Raw genomic sequence first — 23,211 nt, 5'->3', positions numbered from 1 at the left:
CTACTGAACAAGAGGATTGCATTTTTTTCTTTTTGCTGCAAGGAAAAAAGCTACTTAACTACTACTTTTTCAATTATTCTCTCCTATCCTCTTTTAATGCTTCTTATCCACCCTCCTTCAGCTTTTTGTTGTTGTTGTTGTTAGTGATTTTTGATCTTTCAGTGTCCAGTTTTGTTTCTTCCAGTTTTGTTTTTTTGAATTAAAAAAAATATTATTGAATTATAGTTGATTTACAATGTTGTGTTTATTTTCTGCTCTACAGAAAAGTGATTCAGCTTTACATATATATATTCTTTTTAATTTTTTTCTATTATGGCTTAATTATCACAGGATATTGAACATGGTTCTCCATTCTATACAGTAAGACCTTGTTGTTTATCCATCTCACATATGATAGTTTGCAGCTGCTCATACCAAACTTCTAATCCTTCCCTACCTGCCTCCCCCACACCTGGCAACTGCAAGTCTGTTCTCTTCATCTGTGAGTTTTTGTTCTCTAGATATGTTCGTTTGTATCATATTGTAGCTTCCACATATAAGTGATGTCATATGGTATTTGTCTTTCTCTGATTTACTTTGCTTAGTATGATAATCTCTAGATTCATCCACGTTGCTACAGATGGCGTTATTTCATTCTTTGTAATGGCTGAGTAATATTTCATTGTGTACATATACTATCTCTTTATCCATCCATCTGTTGATGGACATTTAGGTTGCTTCTTTATCTTGGCTATTGTAAATAGTGCTGCTGTGAACATAGGGGTCATGTATCTTTTTGAATTAAGAGTGTTTTTAATTCTTTAATTCTTGTCTGGATACATGTCTAGGAGTGGGATTGCTGGGTCATATGTTAGCTCTATTTTTAATTTTTTGAGGAACGTCCATATTGTTTTCCGTAGTAGCTGCACCAGTGTACATTCCCACCAACAGTGTAGGAGGGCTCCCCTTTCCCCACACCCTCTCCAGTATTTGATATTTGTAGACTTTTTAATGGTTGTCGTTCTGACTGGTGTGAAATGGTACCTCATTGTAGCTTTGATTCGCATTTCTCTAATAATTAGCAATGATGTGCGTCTTTTATGCACCTGTTGCCCGTCTGTTATGGCTTCTTTTCTCCATGCTTATAAGTTTCTCTGGAGAAGCAGGATGAAGTTCGAGTTCTTTACCATGTTGCAGCCTCTCTTGACACAGTTGGGTGTAATCTCTCTTTAGTCAGTTTCTGTTGGCTGTTGTTTTTCTTGGTTTCCCGTCATAGACTCTTGTCTTTTTCTGTGCTTAGTTGTTTTTCTTTGAGTGCCAGATATCTGTTGTGAAGAATTGTAATTTGAGCTTTGCAGTGGTGGTGTCTTCTTCCACAGAGGACTAAAGTGGACTCTGGCCGATGCAGAAGGTCCACAGCAACCCCAGATCACTTGTGACTGTTGGAAGTTAACCTTCAGTCGCTGCAGGGGTTAGTCTGTTTAGGTTGGTTCCTTCTTGCTCTTAGGTTGAAAGCATTTCAAGCCCCAGAACAAAACCTAGAGAGTTTCTTGCAACCTCCACCTTCCTTGGGAGACTCTAGTTTTCGTTATTTCTCTCTTATTCCTTCAAAAGTGAAAGTGAAAGTTAGTCACACAGTCATGTCCGACTCTTTGCGATCATGGGCTGTAGCCTGCCTGGCTCCTCTGTCCATGGAATTCTCCAGCAAGAATACTGGAGCGGGTTGTCATTTCCTTCTCTAGGGAATCTTTCCAACCCAGGGATCAAACCCGGATCTCCTGCATTGCAGGCAGATTCTTTACCAGCTGAGCCACTAGGGAAGCCTTAGTCCCTCAAAAGCTCTATCCAAAGCTTTAGCTTTTTAGCTTTTCAGCCTTTTCTGCCAGAGTCAGCAGATGCCCAAAGGAAAAAAGTTGCTCTAAGGCTTCGCTTAACTCTGGGTTTCCCTTTTCTCTCAGATTTTGGCCTTGTAATTCTTCAGTGCCTTTTTAGCTCTCTGGTGGTTTAAAAGATATATATATATGTGTGTGTGTATATTTTAAATTGTGGTAAGTTATACATAACTGAACTTAACATTTTAGTCACCTTTAATTGTATAGTTCAGTGATTTTAAGTAGAATAATGTTGTACAGTCATCATCACCATTCATCTCCAGAACCCTCTTCATTTTACAGAAGTGAAACCCTGTAGCCATTAAGCAGTATCTTCCTGTTCTACCCTCCCCTCAGCTCCTGCCGAACACCATTCCACTTTCTGTTTCTATGAATTTGAGTATTCTAGGCATCTCATATAGGTGGCCCCAGACTTCGTCTCTGCTGTGACTGAACCGCACACACAGTTGGGTTTCCAGGGCAGAGGCCCGGGACACCCCACTGAACCTGGAGTGCCGAGTCCTGCCTCCCCACCCCACCCCCCATTCAGCTGCCTTTGTCGGGGGAGGTGCTGGGGGTGGGATGAGGGCCTATCTGGTGGCCGGGGATGCCTTCCCCATCACGGCCCAGGAAACGGAGCCAGTTCTCAGACCCCTCACTCCCCATTGCCTGGCGGGTTGTGGAAGTAGAAACACTCTAAGTTAGAAAGCCTGACAGATTCCGTGGTTTGGGGCAGGGGCTCTGGGGTTGGGGGCTGCAGGGGTTCCAGGAAGAGACTGGGGACCCGTCCCATTGACCACCCTGATTCTACACCATGTCCCCTCTTCTCTGTGTATGACCTCGAGACTTGGTCGACTAGCTTCCTTTCCACAGCCGTCGTCTGTTCTGGGTTGAATTGAGTTGAACATGGGACCTCACTGCAAAGGAAATCTCGTTAAAATTCCTCCCACACGTCTAGGTTTTCTCCTACTTGGACCTAACATTGGTCTTAATGTTGCCCTAATGTGCTCAGCTGTAAACACACACGTTTTCAAGGTTTTCAGTATGACCCCTTTAACTTCAATGGGAGTCAGAATACGTTATGAATCAAAATACTCAATGTTTCCCCCACCCCACCCCCACAAGTCCATAGCAGGGGCATTGGGGTTTATTTTAATTGTAGGGCATGATTTCTGTATTTGAGTTAATTTTTATCAGCCCCAGTTACGATGCCTCGTCATCAGTATTGGGTATGAACCTATTATCTGGAGACTTGGGTTTCTTTCTGAAGACAGATCTTTATGCTCTAGTTTCATGATGTGGTTTCAGCAGAGTTAATCAGAAATGACTCAGTTTATACAATTTTATTCAGCTTCAAAGTGGTTTGTGCTAGACGAGCAAGCCCAGTGTCGTGCCGCCCCACCCCCAGACAGTTGCTCGTGCACAGCAGACGCAGCCGGTGCTGAGACCTTGTGGACTCCTTTGTTGGTGTGCCAGCTCCCCAGGGAGAGTGCCTCGAGGGTAGCAGCTTCAGGCGTGCGGGCCCTCGGTGGCAGGCAGGTGCCAGGTGGACCTGGGTCTAAAGTGCCAGTTGATGGGGGACCAGGTGGTGAGTGCATGGACTTTGGGGTGAAGGACTGAACATTTCTCTCTTTCTGAAGAAAACCCAGGTGACTCTAGTGGTAAGGAACCTGCCTGCCGCTGCAGGAAACGTAAGAGATGTGAATTCAGTCCTTGAGTCCAGAAGATCCCCTGAAGGAGGAAATGGCAACCCACTCCAGTATTCTTGCTTGGGGCATCCCATGGACAGAGGAGCCTGGTGGGCTGCAGTCCATGGAGTCGTAAAGAATCAGACATGACTGAAATGACTTAGCATGCATGTATTGTTTGTTTTTGTGTGTCTGGCTTAGTTCACTTAGCATAAGGTCCTTAGGGTTCATCCATGTTGTAGAATGTGTCAGAATTTCATTCCTTTTTAAGACTGAATGATATTCCATTGTAGGGACAGACCACATTTTGTGTAGTAATTGATCCGCCTTTGGACACTTTGTTTATCCATTCATCCATTCACTTCTGGCTGTTTTGAATAATGCTGCTGTGAACACAAGTACACCAATACCTGTTTGAGTCGCTGCTGTCAGTTCTTGGGGTGTTTGCCCAGAGGTAGAATCGCTAGGTTAGGTGATGATTCTGCGTGTAGCTTGCAGAGGAACCACTGTACTGTTTTCCACAGTTGCCACACCATTTTACATTCCCACGAGCAATGCATAAAATTAACGCTTTCTCCATATCCCTGCCAACACTTATTTTCTCTTTTGTTTTGTTGACACAAGCCATTCTAATTGGTGTAAAGTGATTTTTAAAGATTGTTTATCTAGATTTTCTAGTTCTCCAAAGGAGGGTAGATCCAGAAGTGAAACTCTTTTTTTTTTTCTTTTTTTTTTCAGAAGTGAAACTCTGTCTCACATACTTTTGCACCTGGCGTGTGCGTGTGTGTGTGTGCGTGTGTGTGTGTGTGCGTTTGTGTGTGTGTGCGTGCTAAGTCGCTTCAGTCATGTCCGATTCTTTGCAGTGCCTTGGACTATAACCTACCAGGCTCCTCTGTCCATGGGATGCTGCTGCTGCTAAGTCGCTTCAGTCGTGTCCGACTTTGTGCAACCCCATAGACGGCAGCCCACCAGGCTCCCCCATCCCTGGGATTCTCCAGGCAAGAACTCTGGAGTGGATTGCCATTTCCTTCTCCAATGCATGAAAGTGAGAAGTTAAAATGAAGTCGCTCAGTCGTCTCCGACTCTTAGTGACCCCATGGACTGCAGCCCACCAGGCTCCTCCACCCATGGGATTTTCCAGGCAAGAGTGCTGGAGTGGGGTGCCATTGCCTTCTCCGCTGTCCGTGGGATAGTGGGTACTTAATAAATAGAGGGAGAAGAGAGAGGGGAAGGTAAGAGAATGCTCTGAAAACTGAATGTGGTTTGCAAATATAAGATACGAGTTATACATGGCATAGTACGGTGGGTAAGTATTGGCTTCTGCAATTAGAATGACCTGAAGATGTGTGACTTTGGGTGTTATTTTACCTATATTGAAGAAAAATACTACTTATATATATATAATTTTACTTTATGAACAGCATATTGCTAGGCTGGGACTCAAAAAAGTGTGTATTTGTTCAGGAACTGTTAAAAAGAAGATAATGATAACATCTCGTTTGTAAAGATGAAATGTCTGTTGTAAGGATAACATGAAATAAAGCAAAATTTCTGGCACATACGTGCTCAGTAGCTATAGTTATTTTCTGCAGTTGTATTTTTTGTTGATTTTTTTTGAACCAAACTTACTGTTGCCTTTGCTGATTAAGTCCTGTGTCCAAGGTTACTTTTTTTTCCTAAAGACTTCTTTCTTCCCCCGTGGTGTCTATGTGATATGGTTTCCGTTGCAAACTGTATTTGGTTGCAGAAAAATGGAGCCTCACCTTGTTCTAATTTCTCGTTTGGGTTTTCTTGTTCTGCCAGGACTCTGGTTAGGAGTAGAATGGGACAATCCTGAGCGGGGAAAGCACGATGGAAGCCACGAAGGGACTGTGTATTTTAAATGCAGGTAATTTTCCATTTTGAACTGGCCTGGTTATCTTTGTTTATCTACTTTTAAAATGTGTATGTGTTTATTTGGTTGCTTCGGCTCTTAGCTGCAGCTCCTGGGATCTTCGTTTTGGCACTCTCGCTGCTCTCTAGCTGCAGCACACAGGCTTATTTGCCCCCTGGCATGTGGGATCTGAGTTCCCCGGCCAGGGATTGAACCCAAGTTCCCTGAATTGGAAGGGGTTCTTGCCTGAACCCCATGGAAGTCCCTGACATGGTTATATAGGAGGATATTTAATAGTTGGATAACGGGGGATGGAGAAGAGGCGTTTGACTCTTGGGGTGGTTATAATGTAGAATTTGGTGTATTCTAAAAAGCACATACTATTTGTAGGATTTTTTCCTTGCTTTTATTATCTTTTTAATTTGTTGTGCTTTTTGTTTATTTACTTTTGGCTGTGCTGAGGGCGGGCTTTCTCTAACTGCTGCAGGTGGGAGCTACGCTCTAGCTGCAGTGTGCTTCTCATTGCAGTGGTTTCTCTTGCAGTGAAGCAGGGGTTCCAGGGCGTGTGTGCCTCAGTAGTTACAGCTCATGGGAGCTTAGTTGCTGCGAAGCATGTGGAATCTTCCAGGGATTGAATCCGTGTCCCCTGCATGGCAGGAGGATTCTTAACTGCTCGACCACCAGGGGAGTCCTTTTTCCTTCTTTTTAAAACTCTCAGTCTTAACCTTACAAGTGGGATTGCTTTCTTTGTCTTTTTTTGTGTATTTTTGTTTTGTGACGGGTTTTTTTTTTTTATTGAATGGATATAAACACTTCTTATGGTTCATTAACAAGATAGCCAACAAGAACTAGGTAATTAAACAAAATATAGAACATCCAAATAGTGGAATGCTAGGCCACTATTTTAAAAAGCTATTGTCATGAAAAGAATTATACATTATAGTGCTACTGATATTTTTACCTGTTTGATTTCAGAGAAACTATGTGAAACTCTGAAAAGGATGGTGGGGAATTTCAGGCAGTCTTTCAAATTTTTATTGGTGTTTATTTTCCCTAAGTTTCAATTTCTTGCAAGAATCTTTTAATATTAAGCTTTGTTGCTGTTCAGTTGCTAAGTCTTGTACAACTCTTTGTAACACCATGGACTGCAGTATGCCAGGCTTCCCTGTCCTTCACTGTCCCCTAGAATTTGCTTAGATTCACGTCCATCGAGTCAGTGATGCTATCTAACCATCTCATCCTCTGTCCCTCCCTTCTCCTTTTGTCTGCAATCTTTTCCAGTGAGTCGGCTCTTCACATCAGCTGACTGTTGGCCAAACTGTTGGAGTTTCAGCATCCATTGAATGTTTAGGATTGACTGGTTTGATATTGCAGTCTAAGGGCCTCTCATGAGGCATCTCCATCATCACAGTTTGAACACATCAATTCTTCTGTACTCAGCCTTCTTTATGGTCCAGTTCTCACATCCATACATGACTCCTGGAAAAAACCATAGCTTTGATTAGATGGATCTTTGTCAGAAAGTGATGTCTCTGCTTTTTTATGCTCTGGGTTTGTCATAGTTTTACTTCCAAGGAGCAAGCATCTTTTAATTTCATGGCTGCAGTCACTGTCTGCAGTGATTTTGGAGCCCAAGAAAATAAAATCCATCACTGCTTCCACTTTTTCTCCTTCTATTTGCCATGAAGTGATGGGATCGGATGCTATGATCTTAGTTTTTTTAATGTTGAGTTTTAAGCCAGCTTCTCTCTCTTCTTTCTTTCTCATCAAGAGGCTCTTTAGTTCCTATTCACTTTTGGCCATTGGAGTGGAATCATCTGCATATCTGAGGTTGTTGATATTCCTCTCAGCAGTCTTGATTCCAGCTTGTGATTCATCCCCCCCAGCATTTCACATAATGTACTTTGAATATAAGTTAAATAAGCAGAGTAACAACATAGAGCCTTGTTGTACTCCTTTCCCAATTTTGAACCAGTCCGTTGTTCCATGTCTGATTCTAACTGTTGCTTCTTGACCTGCATACAGGTTTCTCAGGAGGCAGGTAAAATGATCTGGTACTTTCATCTCTTTAAGATGTTTCCATAGTTTGTTGTGATCCATATAGTTAAAAGCTTTAGTGTAGTCAGGGAAGCAATAGTAGATGTTTTTCTGGGATTCCCTTCCTTTCTCTATAATCAAAGTGTTGGAATTTTAATCTCTAGTTCCTCTACCTTTTCTGAACCCAGCTTGTACATCTGGAAGTTCTGTGTTCATGTACTGTTGAAGCCTGGCTTGTTGGATATTGAGGATAACCTTACTAGCACGTGAAATGAATGCAAAAGTACAGTACTTTGAACATTCCTTGGGGTTGTTGTTCTTTGGGATTAGGATGAAAATTCACCTTTCCATTCCAGTGGCCACTGTTAAGTTTTCTAGATTTGCTGATGTATTGAGTACAGCACTTTAACAGCATCATCTTTTAGGATTTTAAATAGCTCAGTTGAAATTCCATCATCTCCACCAGCTTTGTTCATAGTAATGCTTCCTAAGGCCCTCTTGACTGCATACTCCAAGTTGTCTGGTCTAGATGAGTGACCACACCATCATGGTTATCCGGATCTTTAAGACCTTTTTTATATAGTTCTTCTGTGTATTCTTACCACCTCTTCTTTATCTGTTCTGGTTCTCATAGATCCTTAGTGTTTCTGTCCTTCATTGTGCCCATCTTTGAATGAAATGTTCCCTGCTGCAGCTAAGTTGCTTCAGTCGTGTCCAACTCTGTGCGACCCCATAGACGGCAGCCCCCCAGGCTCTGCCGTCCCCAGGATTCTCCAGGCAAGAACACTGGAGTGGGTTGCCATTTCCTTCTCCAAAGCATGAAAGTGAAAAGTCAAAGCGAAGTCACTGAGTCATGTCCAACTCTCAGCAACCCCATGGACTGCAGCCCACCAGGTTCCTCCATCCATGGGATTTTCCAGGCAAGAGTACTGGAGTGGGGTACCATTGCCTTCTCCTGAAATGTTCCCTAGATACCTCCAATTTTCTTGAGGAGATCTCTAATCTTTCCCATTCTGTTTGCATTGTTCATTTAAGAAGGCCTTCTTATCTCTCCTTGCTATTCTCTGAAACTCTGCATCCAGTTGGGTATATCTTTCCTTTTCTCCCTTGTCTTTTGTTTTTCTTCTTTCCCCAGCTATCTGTAAGGCCTCCTCAGACAACCATTTTGCCTTCTTAGCATTTCTTTTTCTTTGGGGTGGTTTTGGTCACTATCTCCTGTACAGTGTTACAAACCTCCATCCATAGTTCTTTAGGCACTCTGTCTACCAGATCTGGGATTGAATAAATTCAGTCCCTTGAATATATTTGTCACGTCCACTATATAATCATAAGGGATTTGATTTGTCATACCTGAATGGCCTAGTGGTTGTGCCTACTTTCTTCAATTTAAGCCTGAATTTTTCAGTAAGGAGCTGATGATCTGAGCCACAGTTGCTCCAGGTCTTTTTTTTTTTTTCTTTTTCTTTTTGCTGACTGTGTAGAGCTTCTCTATCTTTGGCTGCAAAGAACATAATCAGTCTAATTTTGTATTGACCATCTCGTAATGTCCATGTGTAGGGTCATCTCTTGTGCTGTCTGTCGAAAGAAGCTGTTTTCTATGACCAGTGTATCTTAGCAAAGCTCTGTTAGCCTTTATCCTGCTTCATTTTGTACTCCAAGGCCAAACTTGCCTGTTTCTCCAGGTATCTTTTGACTTCCTGCTTTTGCATTCCATTCCCCTATGATGAAAAGGACATCTTTTTCTGTGTGTTCGTTCTAGAAGTTCTTGTAGGTCTTTAGCTGTAGCTGAGCTGTAGCTGAACTGTTTAACTTCAGCTTCTTTGGCCTTGGTGGTTGGAGCATAGGGTTAGATTACTGTGATATCGAATGGTTTGTCGTTATTGAAATTGTACCCAAGTACTGCATTTTCGACTCTTTTGTTTACTCTGAGGGGTACTCCATTTCTTCTAAGGGAATCTTGCCCGCTGTAGTAGATATAATGGTCATCTGAATTAAATTCACCCATTCCCGTCCATTTTAGTTCACTGATTGCTAAGAAGTCGACATTCACTCTTGTCATCTCCTGGTTGACGTCCAATTTACTTTAATTCATGGGCCTAACTATTCCAGGTTTCTGTGCAGTAATGTTCTTTATAGCATCAGACTGCTTTCACCACCAGACACATCAATAACTGAGCATCATTTCTGCTTTGGCCCAGCTGCTTCATTCTTTCTAGAGATATTAGTAATTTCCATCTGTTCTTTCCCAGTAGCATATTGGACACCATCCAACCTGGGGGACTCATTTTACGGTGTCATATCTTTTTCCTTTTTTATACTGTTCATGAGGTTCTTGCAGTAAGAATCCTGAAGTAGTTTGCCATTTCCTTCTCCAGTGGACCATGTTTTGTCAGAGTTCTTCCCTGTCATCTGTCCATCTTGGGTGGCCCTGCATGGCATAGCTCATAGCTTCATTGAGTTATGCAAGCCCCTTCACCATGGAAAGGCTATGATCCCTGAAGGGGAATATTAAGCTTATCATTGTTTAAATGTACAGTGAACACATTCCTGGAAATCAAGCAGCTTCATGCGTTGGTTTTAACAATCTTTAGAACCCTAAACAAATCTAACTTTACTGACCTCTAAAATGAAGGTCAAAATTAGATAATTGCAAACTGTTTGCTAGTTCAGCAGTCTGTAATTTTGAAAAGTCAGGATAGAAGAATTGGCATGTTCCTAGAGGCCAGTGGTGATGGCACATATGTCATAAGGCCAGCTCAGCATCTGTCAAGAGTTTATGGGGATGAAGGGAGCAATTTATGTGTTCAGAAAGGTGTGGAAATAGAAATTTCTTAGCCGGGCCTATTGATGCCTTACCTGGACTGTGACCTCACGCAGCCTCCACTGAGGGCGTGCTTCCTGTGGAGCCTGCTCCCGCACCTCCCAAATCATCCATGGCCACATGTCCTTAGTGGTCTCTGGATGTGATGACATTTTCAGTCTCTGAGTAGTACAGTGAAGATTGCATCAGTCCTGGCAGATGTAGGATTTGCCCTGAAGTGCTGAAGGGTGTGGACTTGGTGTTTTAGTTCTTACTGTTGAAATAAGCATCTCCTTGTTTTCCAGTGTCTACTAGTTACAGCCTTGCCTGAGCATCTACATGTCGAAATACATATTATCTGATTATAAATTACTTTTGTTTCAATGAAATGGGCATTTTTCTTGACTTTGAAATCCTATATGGGTATGTAATTCCATTTCAGGTTGTTTTGAGGGCAGTGTAAAAGGGTGCATTGGCTCTGATATGGTGGATAACCACTGATCTAAACTAAAGGAATGACCTTTTCCTTTATAGTTGTTAATACTGATGTTAATATTTCTTTGAACATGGCTTCAACTAGTAAGGATTATGTCAGTATCTTGGAATCTCTAAATCAGACAAAATAGATTATATCACATGTACTTGTAATTAAGTTAATTCAGATCTGTTACTAACTTGGGAGTCTTCCTTCATATTTCAGATTTTACTTGGAAAACCATAATTACAGTTGTTTTTTTTTAACCACAGTAAGAATTTTAATGCTTTGATGCTGTGTTCATGAAGCCAGAGCAGTTTAACGTTGCCAGGTGATAAATGTTCTCATCTTAGACTTGTGAAATAGGTAAATGGCAAAAAGGGTGGTATACCCATTTTAAATAAGGCAAGTGAATCAGAAGTTGCCATCTCGATAGCAGAACTCAAATCTCCATCTCTTCAGAAGCATGTGTTAATATCGAGTGGCCACCGGCCACCAGCGTGTTAGACATGCGGTTATGTGCTTTCACATGTGTCTTGTGAAGACTAGTTTGCTGGCCTCTGCACTGTAAGCAGGATATCAGGGTATATTGAATTGGGTGTTTGGAAACTCCCTGCTTCTTGAGTCGCCCCAGCATCTCAGGTTGCTGGGGTGACACCCTGCTGCTTGAGGGCAGACCTTGGGAACAGATAGGGTGGCTTTCAAAGCCCAGCTCAGGTATTACATTCTTCCATGTTTTCTTCCCTCTCAACATGGGTGCTGGTAATTTCACGTCATGTTTAGTTTCAGTTTGATTTGTGTATAACCTAAGGTAAATATGGCAGTCTCTTGTTTATAATAGTAAGTGCCTATAATTAGTATCTGTGACTTTTCCAGCGTACAGTAGTAGTATACAGGTTTACCTCGAATGTACAGCCATGAACCAGTCATCACTGTCTCTCTTGGATGCTTCATTTTCTCCATCTCTTGTCTTTTGAGGAGTTGAATGGTTCAGTTAAGGTGATGAAGCTTGAAGTTCTCTGTACCTTGTGTCTGGATTTCCAGTGCTTTTTTGTCAACCTAAACAACCTATACTCTAAACTCTTACAACTGTTTGGGTCAGTATTCTACCCTCAGCTGTTATTGAAAATGTTTGTTTTCTAGGTAATTATATGATTTCTCTTTTCTGGTGATCAAGAAATCTTAAAATGTGTTCTTTAGCACCATGAATAGAATTTATACTTGGCATCAGAGGGGACATGGTGTCTCAAACTTTATCCATAATACCGGCTAACTTAACAAATGGAAGCTCCTTGATTTACTGTGTGTAGCCTAAGATTGTCGTGAAGTATTTTGAAGTTCTTGAATGAGCATGAATAAATCAGAATAAAATATTCTCCTTAGGGACTGGGATGAACTGGGAGATGGAGATTGACATATATACACTATTGATTGGAGAAGGCAATGGCACCCCACTCCAGCACTCTTACCTGGAAAATCTCACGGACAGAGGAGCCTGGGGCTGCAGTCCATGGGGTCGCAAAGAATCATACATGACTGAGCGACTTCACTTTGACTTTTCACTTTCATGCATTGGAGAAGGAAATGGCAACCCACTCCAGTGTTCTTGCCTGGAGAATCCCAGGGACGGGGGAGCCTGGTGGGCTGCCGTCTCTGGGGTCTCACAGAGTCGGACACGACTGAAGCAACTTAGCAGCAGCAGCAGCAACACTATTGACACGCTGTATAAAATAGATAACTAATGATCTCTGTTCCTTTCCAAGGCAAACCATTCAGTATCACAGTAATCCAACTCTATGCCCCAACCAGTAATGCTGAAGAAGCTGAAGTTGAATGGTTCTATGAAGACCTACAAGACCTTTTAGAACTAACACCCAAAAAAGATGTCCTTTTCATTATAGGGGACTGGAATGCAAAAGTAGGAAGTCAAGAAACACCTAGAGTAACAGGCAAATTTGGCCTTGGAATACGGAATGAAGCAGGGCAAAGACTAATAGAGGTTTGCCGAGAGAATGCACTAGTCATAGCAAACACCCTCTTCCAACAACACAAGAGAAGACTCTACACATGGACATCATCAGATGGTCAACACCGAAATCAGATTGATTATATTCTTTGCAGCCAAAGATGGAGAAGCTCTATACAGTCAGCAAAAACAAGACCAGGAGCTGACTGTGACTCAGATCATGAACTCCTTATTGCCAATTTCAGACTTAAATGGAAGAAAGTAGGGAAAACCACTAGACCATTCAGGTATGACGTAAATCAAATCCCTTATGATTATACAGTGGAAGTGAGAAATAGATTTAAGGGACTAGATCTGATAGATAGAGTGCCTGATGAACTATGGACGGAGGCTTGTGACATTGTACAGGAGACAGGGATCAAGACCATCCTCATGGAAAAGAAATGCAAAAAAGCAAAATGGCGGTCTGGGGAGGCCTTACAAATAGCTGTGAAAAGAAGAGAAGTGAAAAGCAAAGGAGAAAAGAAAAGATATAAGCATCTGGATGCAGAGTTTCAAAGAATAGCAAGGAGAGATAAGAAAGCGTTCCTCAGCGATCAATGCAAAGAAATAGAAGAAAACAACAGAATGGGAAAGACTAGAGATCTCTTCAAGAAAATTAGAGATACCAAGGGACATTTCATGCAAAGATGGGCTCGATAAAAGACAGAAATGGTCTGGACCTACCAGAAGCAGAAGATATTAAGCAGAGGTGGCAAGAATACACAGAAGAACTGTACAAAAAAGATCTTCACGACCCAGATAATCATGATGATGTGATCACTCACCTAGAGCCAGACATCTTGGAATGTGAAGTCAAGTGGGTCTTAGAAAGCATCACTACGAACAAAGCTAGTGGAGGTGATGGAATTCCAGTTGAGCTATTTCAAATCTTGGAAGATGATGCTGTGAAAGTGCTGCACTCAATATGCCAGCAAATTTGGAAAACTCAGCAGTGGCCACAGGACTGGAAAAGGTCAGTTTTCATTCCAATTCCAAAGACAGGCAATGCCAAAGAATGCTCAAACTACCGCACAACTGCACTTATCTCACATGCTAGTAAAGTAATGCTCAAAATTCTCCAAGCCAGGCTTCAGTAGTATGTGAACCGTGAACTTCCAGATGTTCAAGCTGGTTTTTGAAAAGGCAGAGGAACCAGAGATCAAATTGGCAACATCCGCTGGATCATGGAAAAAGCAAGAGAGTTCCAGAAAAACATCTATTTCTGCTTTATTGACTATGCCAAAGCCTATGACTGTGGATCACAATAGACTGTGGGAAATTCTGAAAGAGATGGGAATACTAGACCACCTGACCTGCCTCTTGAGAAACCTATATGCAGCTCAGGAAGCAACAGTTAGAACTGGACATGGAACAACAAACTGGTTCCCAATAGGAAAAGGAGTACATCAAGGCTGTATGTCACCCTGCATATTTAACTTATATGCAGAGTACATTATGAGAAACGCTGGGCTGGAAGAAGCACAGGCTGGAATCAAAATTGTCAGGAGAAATATCAATAACCTCAGATATGCAGATGACACCACGCTTATGGCAGAAAGTGAAGAAGAACTTAAAAGCCTCTTGATGAAAGTGAAAAGAGGAGAGTGAAAAAGTTGGCTTAAAGCTCAACACTCAGAAAAGGAAGATCATGCCATCTGGTCCCATCACTTCATGGGAAATAATTGGGGAAACAGTGGAAACAGGGTCAGACTTTATTTTGGGGGGCTCCAAAATCACTGCAGATGGTGATTGCAGCCATGAAATTAAGACACTTACTCTTGGAAGGAAAGTTATGACCAACCTAGATAGCATATTTAAAAGCAGAGACATTACTTTGCCAACAAAGGTCCGTCTAGCTAAGGCTATGGTTTTTCCAGTGGTCATGTATGGATGTGAGAGTTGGGCTGTGAAGAAAGCTGAGCGTCAAAGAACTGATGCTTTTGAACTGTAGTGTCGGAGAAGACTCTTGAGAGTCCCTTGGACTGCAAGAAGATCCAACCAGTCCATTCTAAAGGAGATCAGTCCTGGGTGTTCATTGGAAGGACTGATGTTGAAGCTGAAACTCACATACTTTGGCCACCTCATTCGAAGAGTTGACTCATTGGAAAAGACTCTGATGCTGGGAGGGATACGGGGCAGGAGGAGAAGGGGACGACAGAGGATGAGATGACTGGATGGCATCACTGACGTGATGGACATGAGTTTAGGTGAACTCCGGGAGTTGATGATGGACAGGGAGGCCTGGCATGCTGCAGTTAATGGGGTTGCAAAGACTGAGCCACTGAACTGAACTGAATGAGAATTGACTATATACACTGTAAAGCAAGTATATTGCAATAAAAATTAATTTAAAAATAAGTAAAATATTCTCCTGGCATGGTATAAAGTGCTTCCGAGGTGGCGCTAGTGGTAAAGAACACGTCTGCCAATGCAGGAGACAAAAGAGACATGGGTTTGATCCCTGGGTTGGGAAAATCTCCTGGAATAGGAAATGGCAACCTGCTCCAATGTCCTTGCCTGGAAAATCCCATGGATATAGGATTCTATAGGATATAGGCTATAGGCCATGGGGCTGCAAAGAGTTGGACACAACTGAACGACTGAGCATGTGGTGTATGGTGATAGAAGAATGTTTAAAATAATCACTAAGGGTGCTGATAGGTTACAGGCAGGGTGAATCTCCGTAAAAGGTGAAGAGAGAGATTTCGTTTTTGGAAGCTTTCCATGAATCAGGGCAAAATAGAAATTGTGACGATCAGAAGAAATGTGTAAAAAGATGCCTATCTATTGGCCTTTTTTTTTCTCCCCTGCTGGGAAAATGAGTTCACCAGGTCAATTCTCCATATATGTTAAATGAGTGAATGGTTCTCTCAGGGTGAATGTTAGTTATGCAGTCTTGGTGAGAAGGCTCTGGGCAAGCTTGAAACAAGCAAGGTATCAAGATCAACATTTATCTGATACTCTCCAGGTACCCAGTCTTTCCCAGCACCCAGCATTTAAACCATCCCCAGTTTAAACAAAAATGTTTACTATGGGACTTTTGGGCTCTGTTGGTCTCCCTTTACCTTTGAGTAGAGTTGCTGGATTCAGTAAATAAAAACAGAAAATTCATAGTGAAATTTGGATTTCAGATAAGCAGTAAATCATTTTTTAGTGTAAGCATGGGACATGCATCATACTGAAAAAAGAAGCAGAGAACAGTTGAAATTTAATTGGAAAACACTTGTTTGTCTGAAGTCCAGGTTTAACTGGGCACCTGAATTTCATCTGAGAACTCTGTTGGGCAGACCGCATCTTGATTACAGTGCTCCGTGAGAGTCTTCTGTTTCTGCAAGGGCCGTGGTTGGGATGTGAATTTTGCTACCTGCTTCCTGTAATTGGTGGGCAGAAGGAGGCAGGACCTGGAACATGCTGAGTGTTCATAAGAAAAAAAATTTTGTGCTCTCCCCCCTTCACTCCTTCCCTTCCCCAAGTATTTTCTCTTTAGACAGGGTTCAGGCTTTCAGTGTTCAGATGCAACATCTTGATCGTTTTTCTGTGGATTCTTTACGAATTACTAGTTTACCTTTGGAGATTTATGGTTATTGATGGGCACTCATTCAGCTGGTATTCTTCAGTATTTGCAGCACTGTTTTGTTTTCTGAGAGACCTGCCAGGAATATTGTAGAGGAGACTGACCCTGATCTGAAAAAGGCATAGCTTCTACTTTGTAACCATCCAACACCATTGCTGACTCGTTTCCTCTGCCTGCAGCCAAACTAAGCTCTAATAAAGGTCTAGTCTTGAATTGTTCATTGTTGTTAGGTCACTCAGTTGTATCCAACCCTTTGCAACCCCATGGACTGCAGCACGCCAGGCTTAGCTGTCCTTCACCATCTCCCAGAGCTTGCTCAAACTCATGTCCATTGAGTTGGTGATGCCATCCAACCACCTCATCCTCGGTCATCCCCTTTTCCTCCTAGCTTCAACCTTTCCTAGCTTCAGGGTCTTTTCCGATGAGTCGGTTCTTTGCATCAGGTATCCAGAGCACTGGAGCCTCAATTTCAGCATCAGTCCTTCAGTGAATACTCAGCGTTGATTTCCTTTAGGATTGACTCGTTTGATCTCCTTGCAGTCCAAGGGACTCTCTAGAGTCTTCTCCAGTATCACAGTTCAAAAGCATCAGTTCTTTGGTGCTCAGCCTTTATGGTCCAACTCACATCCACACATGACTACTGGAAAAACTATAGCTTTGACTATACTGTGAAATTGTTCATTACCACAGTTTTTTAAAGTATAAACTTGGGACAGAAATGAAAACCATGGTATTTGTTTTACATTGTTGTTTTCTCGTTTATTATTAAAGTGCTTGTTTTATTTCTTTACTAAACAGCATTAAATAATAATACCTACTAACAGATCTACTAACTACTAAAAGTTGTGGTAGTGAGGAGAGTAGAGACAGAGATGCAGGAAAGGATAGTGCACTAGTCATCAGGACTCCTCGATTTTTGGTCTAGGCTGTGCACCTCTGTGGAAGGTTCCCTGGAAGAGAGCACAGCAACCCACTCCAGTATTCTTGCCTGGAGAGTCCCATGGACAGAGGAGCATGGTGACCTACAGTCCATGGCGTTGCAAAGAGTTGGACATGACTGAAGCAGCTTAGCACAAGCACAGCTCATGTACCTCTGTGATGGTGATCCCAGTATCTCCAACTGAAATGGAATTGAATTAGATGAGTTTCTTAAAGTGGGAGCTGAGGTCACTCTGCATAAGCTTTCCAAGTGACTGACTGGTTGGGTTGAGTTTGAGAAGTCCTGCATTAGATCATCTCTTAGGTAGATTCCTTTGAACCTTTAAAAATGAGGCTGCTGCTAAGTCACTTCAGTCGTGTCCGACTCTGTGTGACCCCATAGACGGCAGCCCACCAGGCTCCCCCGTCCCTGGGATTCTCCAGGCAGGAGTACTGAAGTGTGGTGCCATTTCCTTCTCCAATGCCTGAAAGTGAAAAGTGAAAGTGAAGTCGCTCTGTCGTGTCCGACCCTCAGCAACCCCATGGACTGCAGCCCACTGGGCTCCTCCATCCATGGGATTTTCCAGGCAGGAGTACTGGAGTGGGGTGCCATTGCCTTCTCCAAAAATGAGGCTAGCTATGTTTAATCTCCTTAGCCGAGTGATAGAAATGTGTTTTATTGAAACAGAACTGTGTTCTCCACACTAGGATCCTTTCTAACAGTTCAGTTCAGTCGCTCAGTCGTGTCCAACTCTTTGTGACCCCATGGACTGAAGCATGCCAGGCTTCCCTGTCCATCCCCAACTCCCAGAGTTTGCTCAAACTCATGTCCATTGGGTTGGTGATGCCATCCAACCATCTTATCCTCTGTCATCCCCTTCTCCTGCCTTCAATCTTTCCCAGCATCAGGGTCTTTTCCAAGTAGTCAGTTCTTTGCATTAGGTGGCCAAAGTATTGTAGTTTCAGCTTCAAAATCTGTCCTTCCAGTGAATATGCAGGACTGGTTTCCTTTAGGATTGAGTGGTTTGATCTCCTTGCAGTCCAAGGGACCCTCAAGAGTTTTCTCCAACACCACACTTCAAAAGCATCAGCTCTTCGGTGCTCAGCTTTTTTTATAGTCCAACTCTGATATCCATACATGACTACTGGAAAAAACATAGCTTTGAATAGATGCACCTTTGTTGACAAAGTAATGTCTCTGCTTTTTAATATGCTGTCTAGGTTCATCATAGCTTTTCTTCCAAGGAGCAAGCGTCTTAATTTCATGGCTGCAGTCACCATCTGCAGTGATTTTGGAGCCCAAAAAAATAAAGTCTGTCACTGTTTCCGTTGTTTCCCCATCCTTTTGTCTAGAAGTGATGGGACCAGATGCCATGATCATTTTCTGAGTGTTGAGCTTTAAGCCAACTTTTTCACTCTCTTCTTTCACTTTCATCAAGAGGCTTTTTAGTTCTTCTTCACTTTCTGCCATAAGAGTGGTGTTATCTGCATATCTGAGGTTATTGATATTTCTCCCAGCAATCTTGATTCTAGCTTGTGCTTCAGCCAGCCAGGCATTTCTCATGATGTACTCTGCATATAAGTTAAATAAGCAGGGTGACAATATACAGCCTTGACATACCCCTTTCCCAATTTGGAACCAGTCTGTTGTTCCATGTCCAGTTCTAACTGTTGCTTCTTGACCTGCATACAGATTTTTCAGGAGGTAAATAAAGTTGTCTGGTATTCCCGTCTCTTGAAGGATTTCCCACAGTTTGTGATCGACACATTCAACGGCTTTGGTGTAATCAATAAAGCAGAAGTAGATACTTTTCTGGTATTCTCTTGCTTTTTTGATGATCCAGCAGATGTTGACAATTTGATCTCTGGTTCCTCTGCCTTTTCTAAATCCAGTTGAACACCTGGCAGTTCCCAGTTCATGTACTGTTGAAACCTCACTTGGAGAATTTTGAGCATTACCTTGCTAGTGGGTGAGATGAGTGCAATTGTGCAGTAGTTTGAGCATTCTTTGGCATTGCTTTCTTTGGGATTGGAATGAAAACTGACCTTTTCCGGCCCTATGGCCACTGCTGAGTTTTCCAAATTTGCTGGCATATTGAGTGCAGCACTTTCACAGCATCTTTTAGGATTTGAAATAGCTTAACTGAAATTCTATCCCCTCCGCTATCTTTGTTTGTAGTGATGCTTCCTAGGACCCACTTGACTTTGCATTCCAGGATCGCTCTAGGTGAGTGATCACATGATCGTGGTTATCTGGGTCATGAAAATCTTTTTTGTGTAGTTCTGTGTATTCTTGCCACCTCTTCTCAATATCTTCTGCTTCTGTTAGGTCCATACCATTTCTGTCCTCTATTCTGCCCATTTTTGCATGAACTATTCCTTTGGTATCTAGTTTTCTTGAAGAGATCTCTAGTCTTTCCCATTCTATTGTTTTCCTCTATTTCTTTGCATTGATCACTGAAGAAGGCTTTCTTACCGCTCCTTGCTATTCTTTGAAATTCTGCATTCAAATGGGTATATTTTTCCTTTTTCTCCTTTAACTTTCGCTTCTCTTCTTTTCTCAGCTGTTTGTAAGGCCTCCTCAGACAACCAATTTGCTTTTTTGCATTTCTTTTTCTTCGAGATGGTCTTAATCACTGCCTCCTGTACAATGTCACGAACCTCCGTCCATAGTTCTTCAGACACTCTATCAAATATAATCCCTTAAATTCCTACAGTTAAAGCAATATTATTTCTGCATTCTAATCTACATTCAGTTCAGTTCAGTCGCTCAGTCGTGTCTGACTCTTTGCGACCCCATGAATCACAGCACACCAGGCCTCCCTGTCCATCACCAACTCCCGGAGTTCACTCAAACTCACGTCCATCGAGTCAGTGATGCCATCCAGCCATCTCATCCTCTGTCGTCCCCTTCTCCTCCTGCCCCCAATCCCTCCTAGCATCAGAGTCTTTTCCAATGAGTCAACTCTTCCCATAAGGTGGGCAAAGTACTGGAGTTTCAGCTTCAGCATCATTCCTTCCAAAGAAATCCCAGGGTTGATCTCCTTCAGAATGGACTGGTTGGATCTCCTTGCAGTCCAAGGGACCCTCAAGAGTCTTCTCCAACACCACAGTTCAAAGGCATCAATTCTTCGGTGCTCAGCCTTCTTCACAGTCCAACTTTCACATCCGTACATGACCACTGGAAAAACCATAGCCTTGACTAGACGGACTTTAGTTGGCAAAGTAATGTCTCTGCTTCTGAATATGCTATCTAGGTTGGTCATAACTTTTCTTCCAAGGAGTAAGTGTCTTTTAATTTCATGGCTGCAGTCACCATCTGCAGTGATTTTGGAGCCCCCCAAAATAAAGTCTGACCCTGTTTCCACTGTTTCCCCAATTATTTCCCATGAAGTGATGGGACCAGATGGCATGATCTTCCTTTTCTGAATGTTGAGCTTTAAGCCAACTTTTGCACTCTCCTCTTTCACTTTCATCAAGAGGTTTTTGAGTTCCTCTTCACTTTCTGCCATAAGGGTGGTGTCATCTGCATATCTGAGGTTATTGAAATTTCTCCCGGCAATCTTGATTCCAGCTTGTGCTTCTTCCAGCCCAGCATTTCTCATGACGTACTCTGCATAGAAGTTAAATAAGCAGGGTGACAATATACAGCCTTGACGCATTCCTTTTCCTATTTGGAACCAGTCTGTTGTTCCATGTCCAGTTCTAACTGTTGCTTCCTGACCTGCATACAGATTTTTGAAGAGGCAGGTCAGGAGGTCTGGTATTTTCATCTCTCTCAGAATTTTCCAGTTTATTGTGATCCACACAGTCAAAGGCTTTGGCATAGTCAATAAAGCAGAAATAGATGTTTTTCTGGAACTCTCTTGCCTTTTTGATGATCCAGCAGATGTTGGCAATTTGATCTCTGGTTCCTCTGCCTTTTCTAAAACCAGCTTGAACATCAGGAAGTTCACGGTTGACATATCTACATTAGGTGTGGACAAATACTGTTTAATTTCACTTATACGAGGTACCTAAAATAGTCAAATTCATAGAATCAGAAAGGATACTGGTAGATGCCAGGGGTGGGATGGGAGTGGGTGGGGAGTTAGTGTTTAATGGAGACAGAATTTCAGTTTCAGTTTAGTTCATTTAAGGTCAGTTGCTCAGTCATGTCCGACTCTTTACGACCCCATGAATTGCAGCACGTCAGGCCTCCCTGTCCATCACCAACTCCTGGAGTTCACTCAGACTCACGTCCATCGAGTCAGTGATGCCATCCAGCCATCTCATCCTCTGTCGTCCCCTTCTCCTCCTGCCCCCAATCCCTCCCAGCATCAGAGTCTTTTCCAATGAGTCAACTCTTCCCATGAGATGGCCAAAGTACTGGAGTTTCAGCTTTAGCATCATTCCTTCCAAAGAAATCCCAGGGCTGATCTCCTTCAGAATGGACTGGTTGGATCTTCTTGCAGTCCAAGGGACTCTCAAGAGTCTTCTCCAACACCACAGTTCAAAAGCATCAATTCTTCGGCACTCAGCCTTCTTCACAGTCCAACTCTCACATCCATACATGACTACTGGAAAAAGTATAGCCTTGACTAGACGGACCTTAGTTGGCAAAGTAATGTCTCTGCTTTTGAATATGCTATCTAGGTTGGTCATAACTTTTCTTCCAAGGAGTAAGCGTCTTTTAATTTCATGGCTGCAGTAACCATCTGCAGTGATTTTGGATCCCACCAAAATAAAGTCTGACACTCTTTCCACTGTTTCCCCAATTATTTCCCATGAAGTGATGGGACCAGATGGCATGATCTTCCTTTTCTGAATGTCGAGCTTTAAGCCAACTTTTTCACTCTCCACTTTCATTTTCATCAAGAGCCTTTTGAGTTCCTCTTCACTTTCTGCCATAAGGATAGTGTCATCTGCGTATCTGAGGTGATTGATATTTCTCCTGGCAATCTTGATTCCAGCTTGTACTTCTTTCAGCCCAGCGTTTCTCATAATGTACTCTGCATATAAGTTTAAATATGCAGGGTGACAGTATGCAGCCTTGACGTCCTCCTTTTCCTATTTGGAACCAGTCTGTTGTTCCATGTCCAGTTCTAACTGTTGCTTCCTGACCTGCATACAGGTTTCTCAAGAGGCAGGTCAGGTGGTTTGGTATTCCCATCTCTTTCAAAATTTTCCACAGTTTATTGTGATCCACACAGTCAAAGGCTTTGGCATAGTCAATAAAACAGAAATAGATGTTTTTCTGGAACTCTCTTGCTTTTTCCATGATCCAGCGGATGTTGCCAATTTGATCTCTGGTTCCTCTGCCTTTTCTAAAACCAGCTTGAACATCTGGAAGTTCACGGTTCACATACTACTGAAGCCTGGCTTGGAGAATTTTGAGCATTACTTTAGTGACGTGTGAGATGAGTGCAGTTGTGCGGTAGCTTGAACATTCTTTGGCATTGCCTTTCTTTGGAATTGGAATGAAGACTGACCTTTTCCAGTCCTGTGGCCACTGCTGAGTTTTCCAAATTTGTTGGCATATTGAGTGCAGCACTTTCACAGCATCGTCTTTTAGTATTTGGAACAGCTCAAATGGAATTCCATCACCTCCACTAGCTTTGTTTGTAGTGATGGTTTCTAAGGCCCTCTTGACCTCACAGTCTAGAATGTCTGGCTCTAGGTGAGTGATCACACCATTGTGATTATCTTGATCGTGAAGATCTTTTTTTGTACAGTTCTTCTGTGTATTCCTGCCACCTCTTAATATCTTCTGCTTCTGTTAGGTCCATACCATCTCTGTCCTTTGTCGAGCCCATCTTTGCATGAAATGTTCCCTTGGTATCTCTAATTTTCTTGAAGAGATCTCTAGTCTTTCCCATTCTGTTGTTTTCCTCTGTTTCTTTGCATTGATCGCTGAGGAAGGCTTTCTTATCTCTCCTTGCTATCCTTTGGAACTCTGCATTCAGATGCTTATATCTTTCCTTTTCTCCTTTGTTTTTTGCTTCTCTT

General features: G+C 42.5%; 1 protein-coding gene across 6 annotated transcripts in view; it reads left to right on the top strand.

The window, feature by feature from the left end:
* The window catches only part of LOC120865420 (tubulin-specific chaperone E), a 96,670-nt gene that overhangs the window by 48,237 nt on the left and 25,222 nt on the right, over positions 1–23,211 (top strand). For 5 of the 6 annotated variants that reach the window (XM_040242698.1, XM_040242696.1, XM_040242700.1 and 2 more), the window contains exon 3: positions 5,342–5,426. The exons of the other annotated variant lie outside the window; for it this stretch is intronic. In XM_040242698.1, the coding sequence (XP_040098632.1) occupies positions 5,342–5,426 (85 nt within the window). The remainder of the gene's footprint in view (positions 1–5,341; positions 5,427–23,211) is intronic. 6 annotated transcript variants of the gene reach the window in all.

This window comes from Oryx dammah, unplaced genomic scaffold (assembly GCF_014754425.2).
Source record: "Oryx dammah isolate SB20612 unplaced genomic scaffold, SCBI_Odam_1.1 HiC_scaffold_6, whole genome shotgun sequence".
Classification (NCBI taxonomy): Eukaryota; Metazoa; Chordata; class Mammalia; order Artiodactyla; family Bovidae; genus Oryx; species Oryx dammah.
This window is presented reverse-complemented; position numbering and strand designations above follow the sequence as displayed.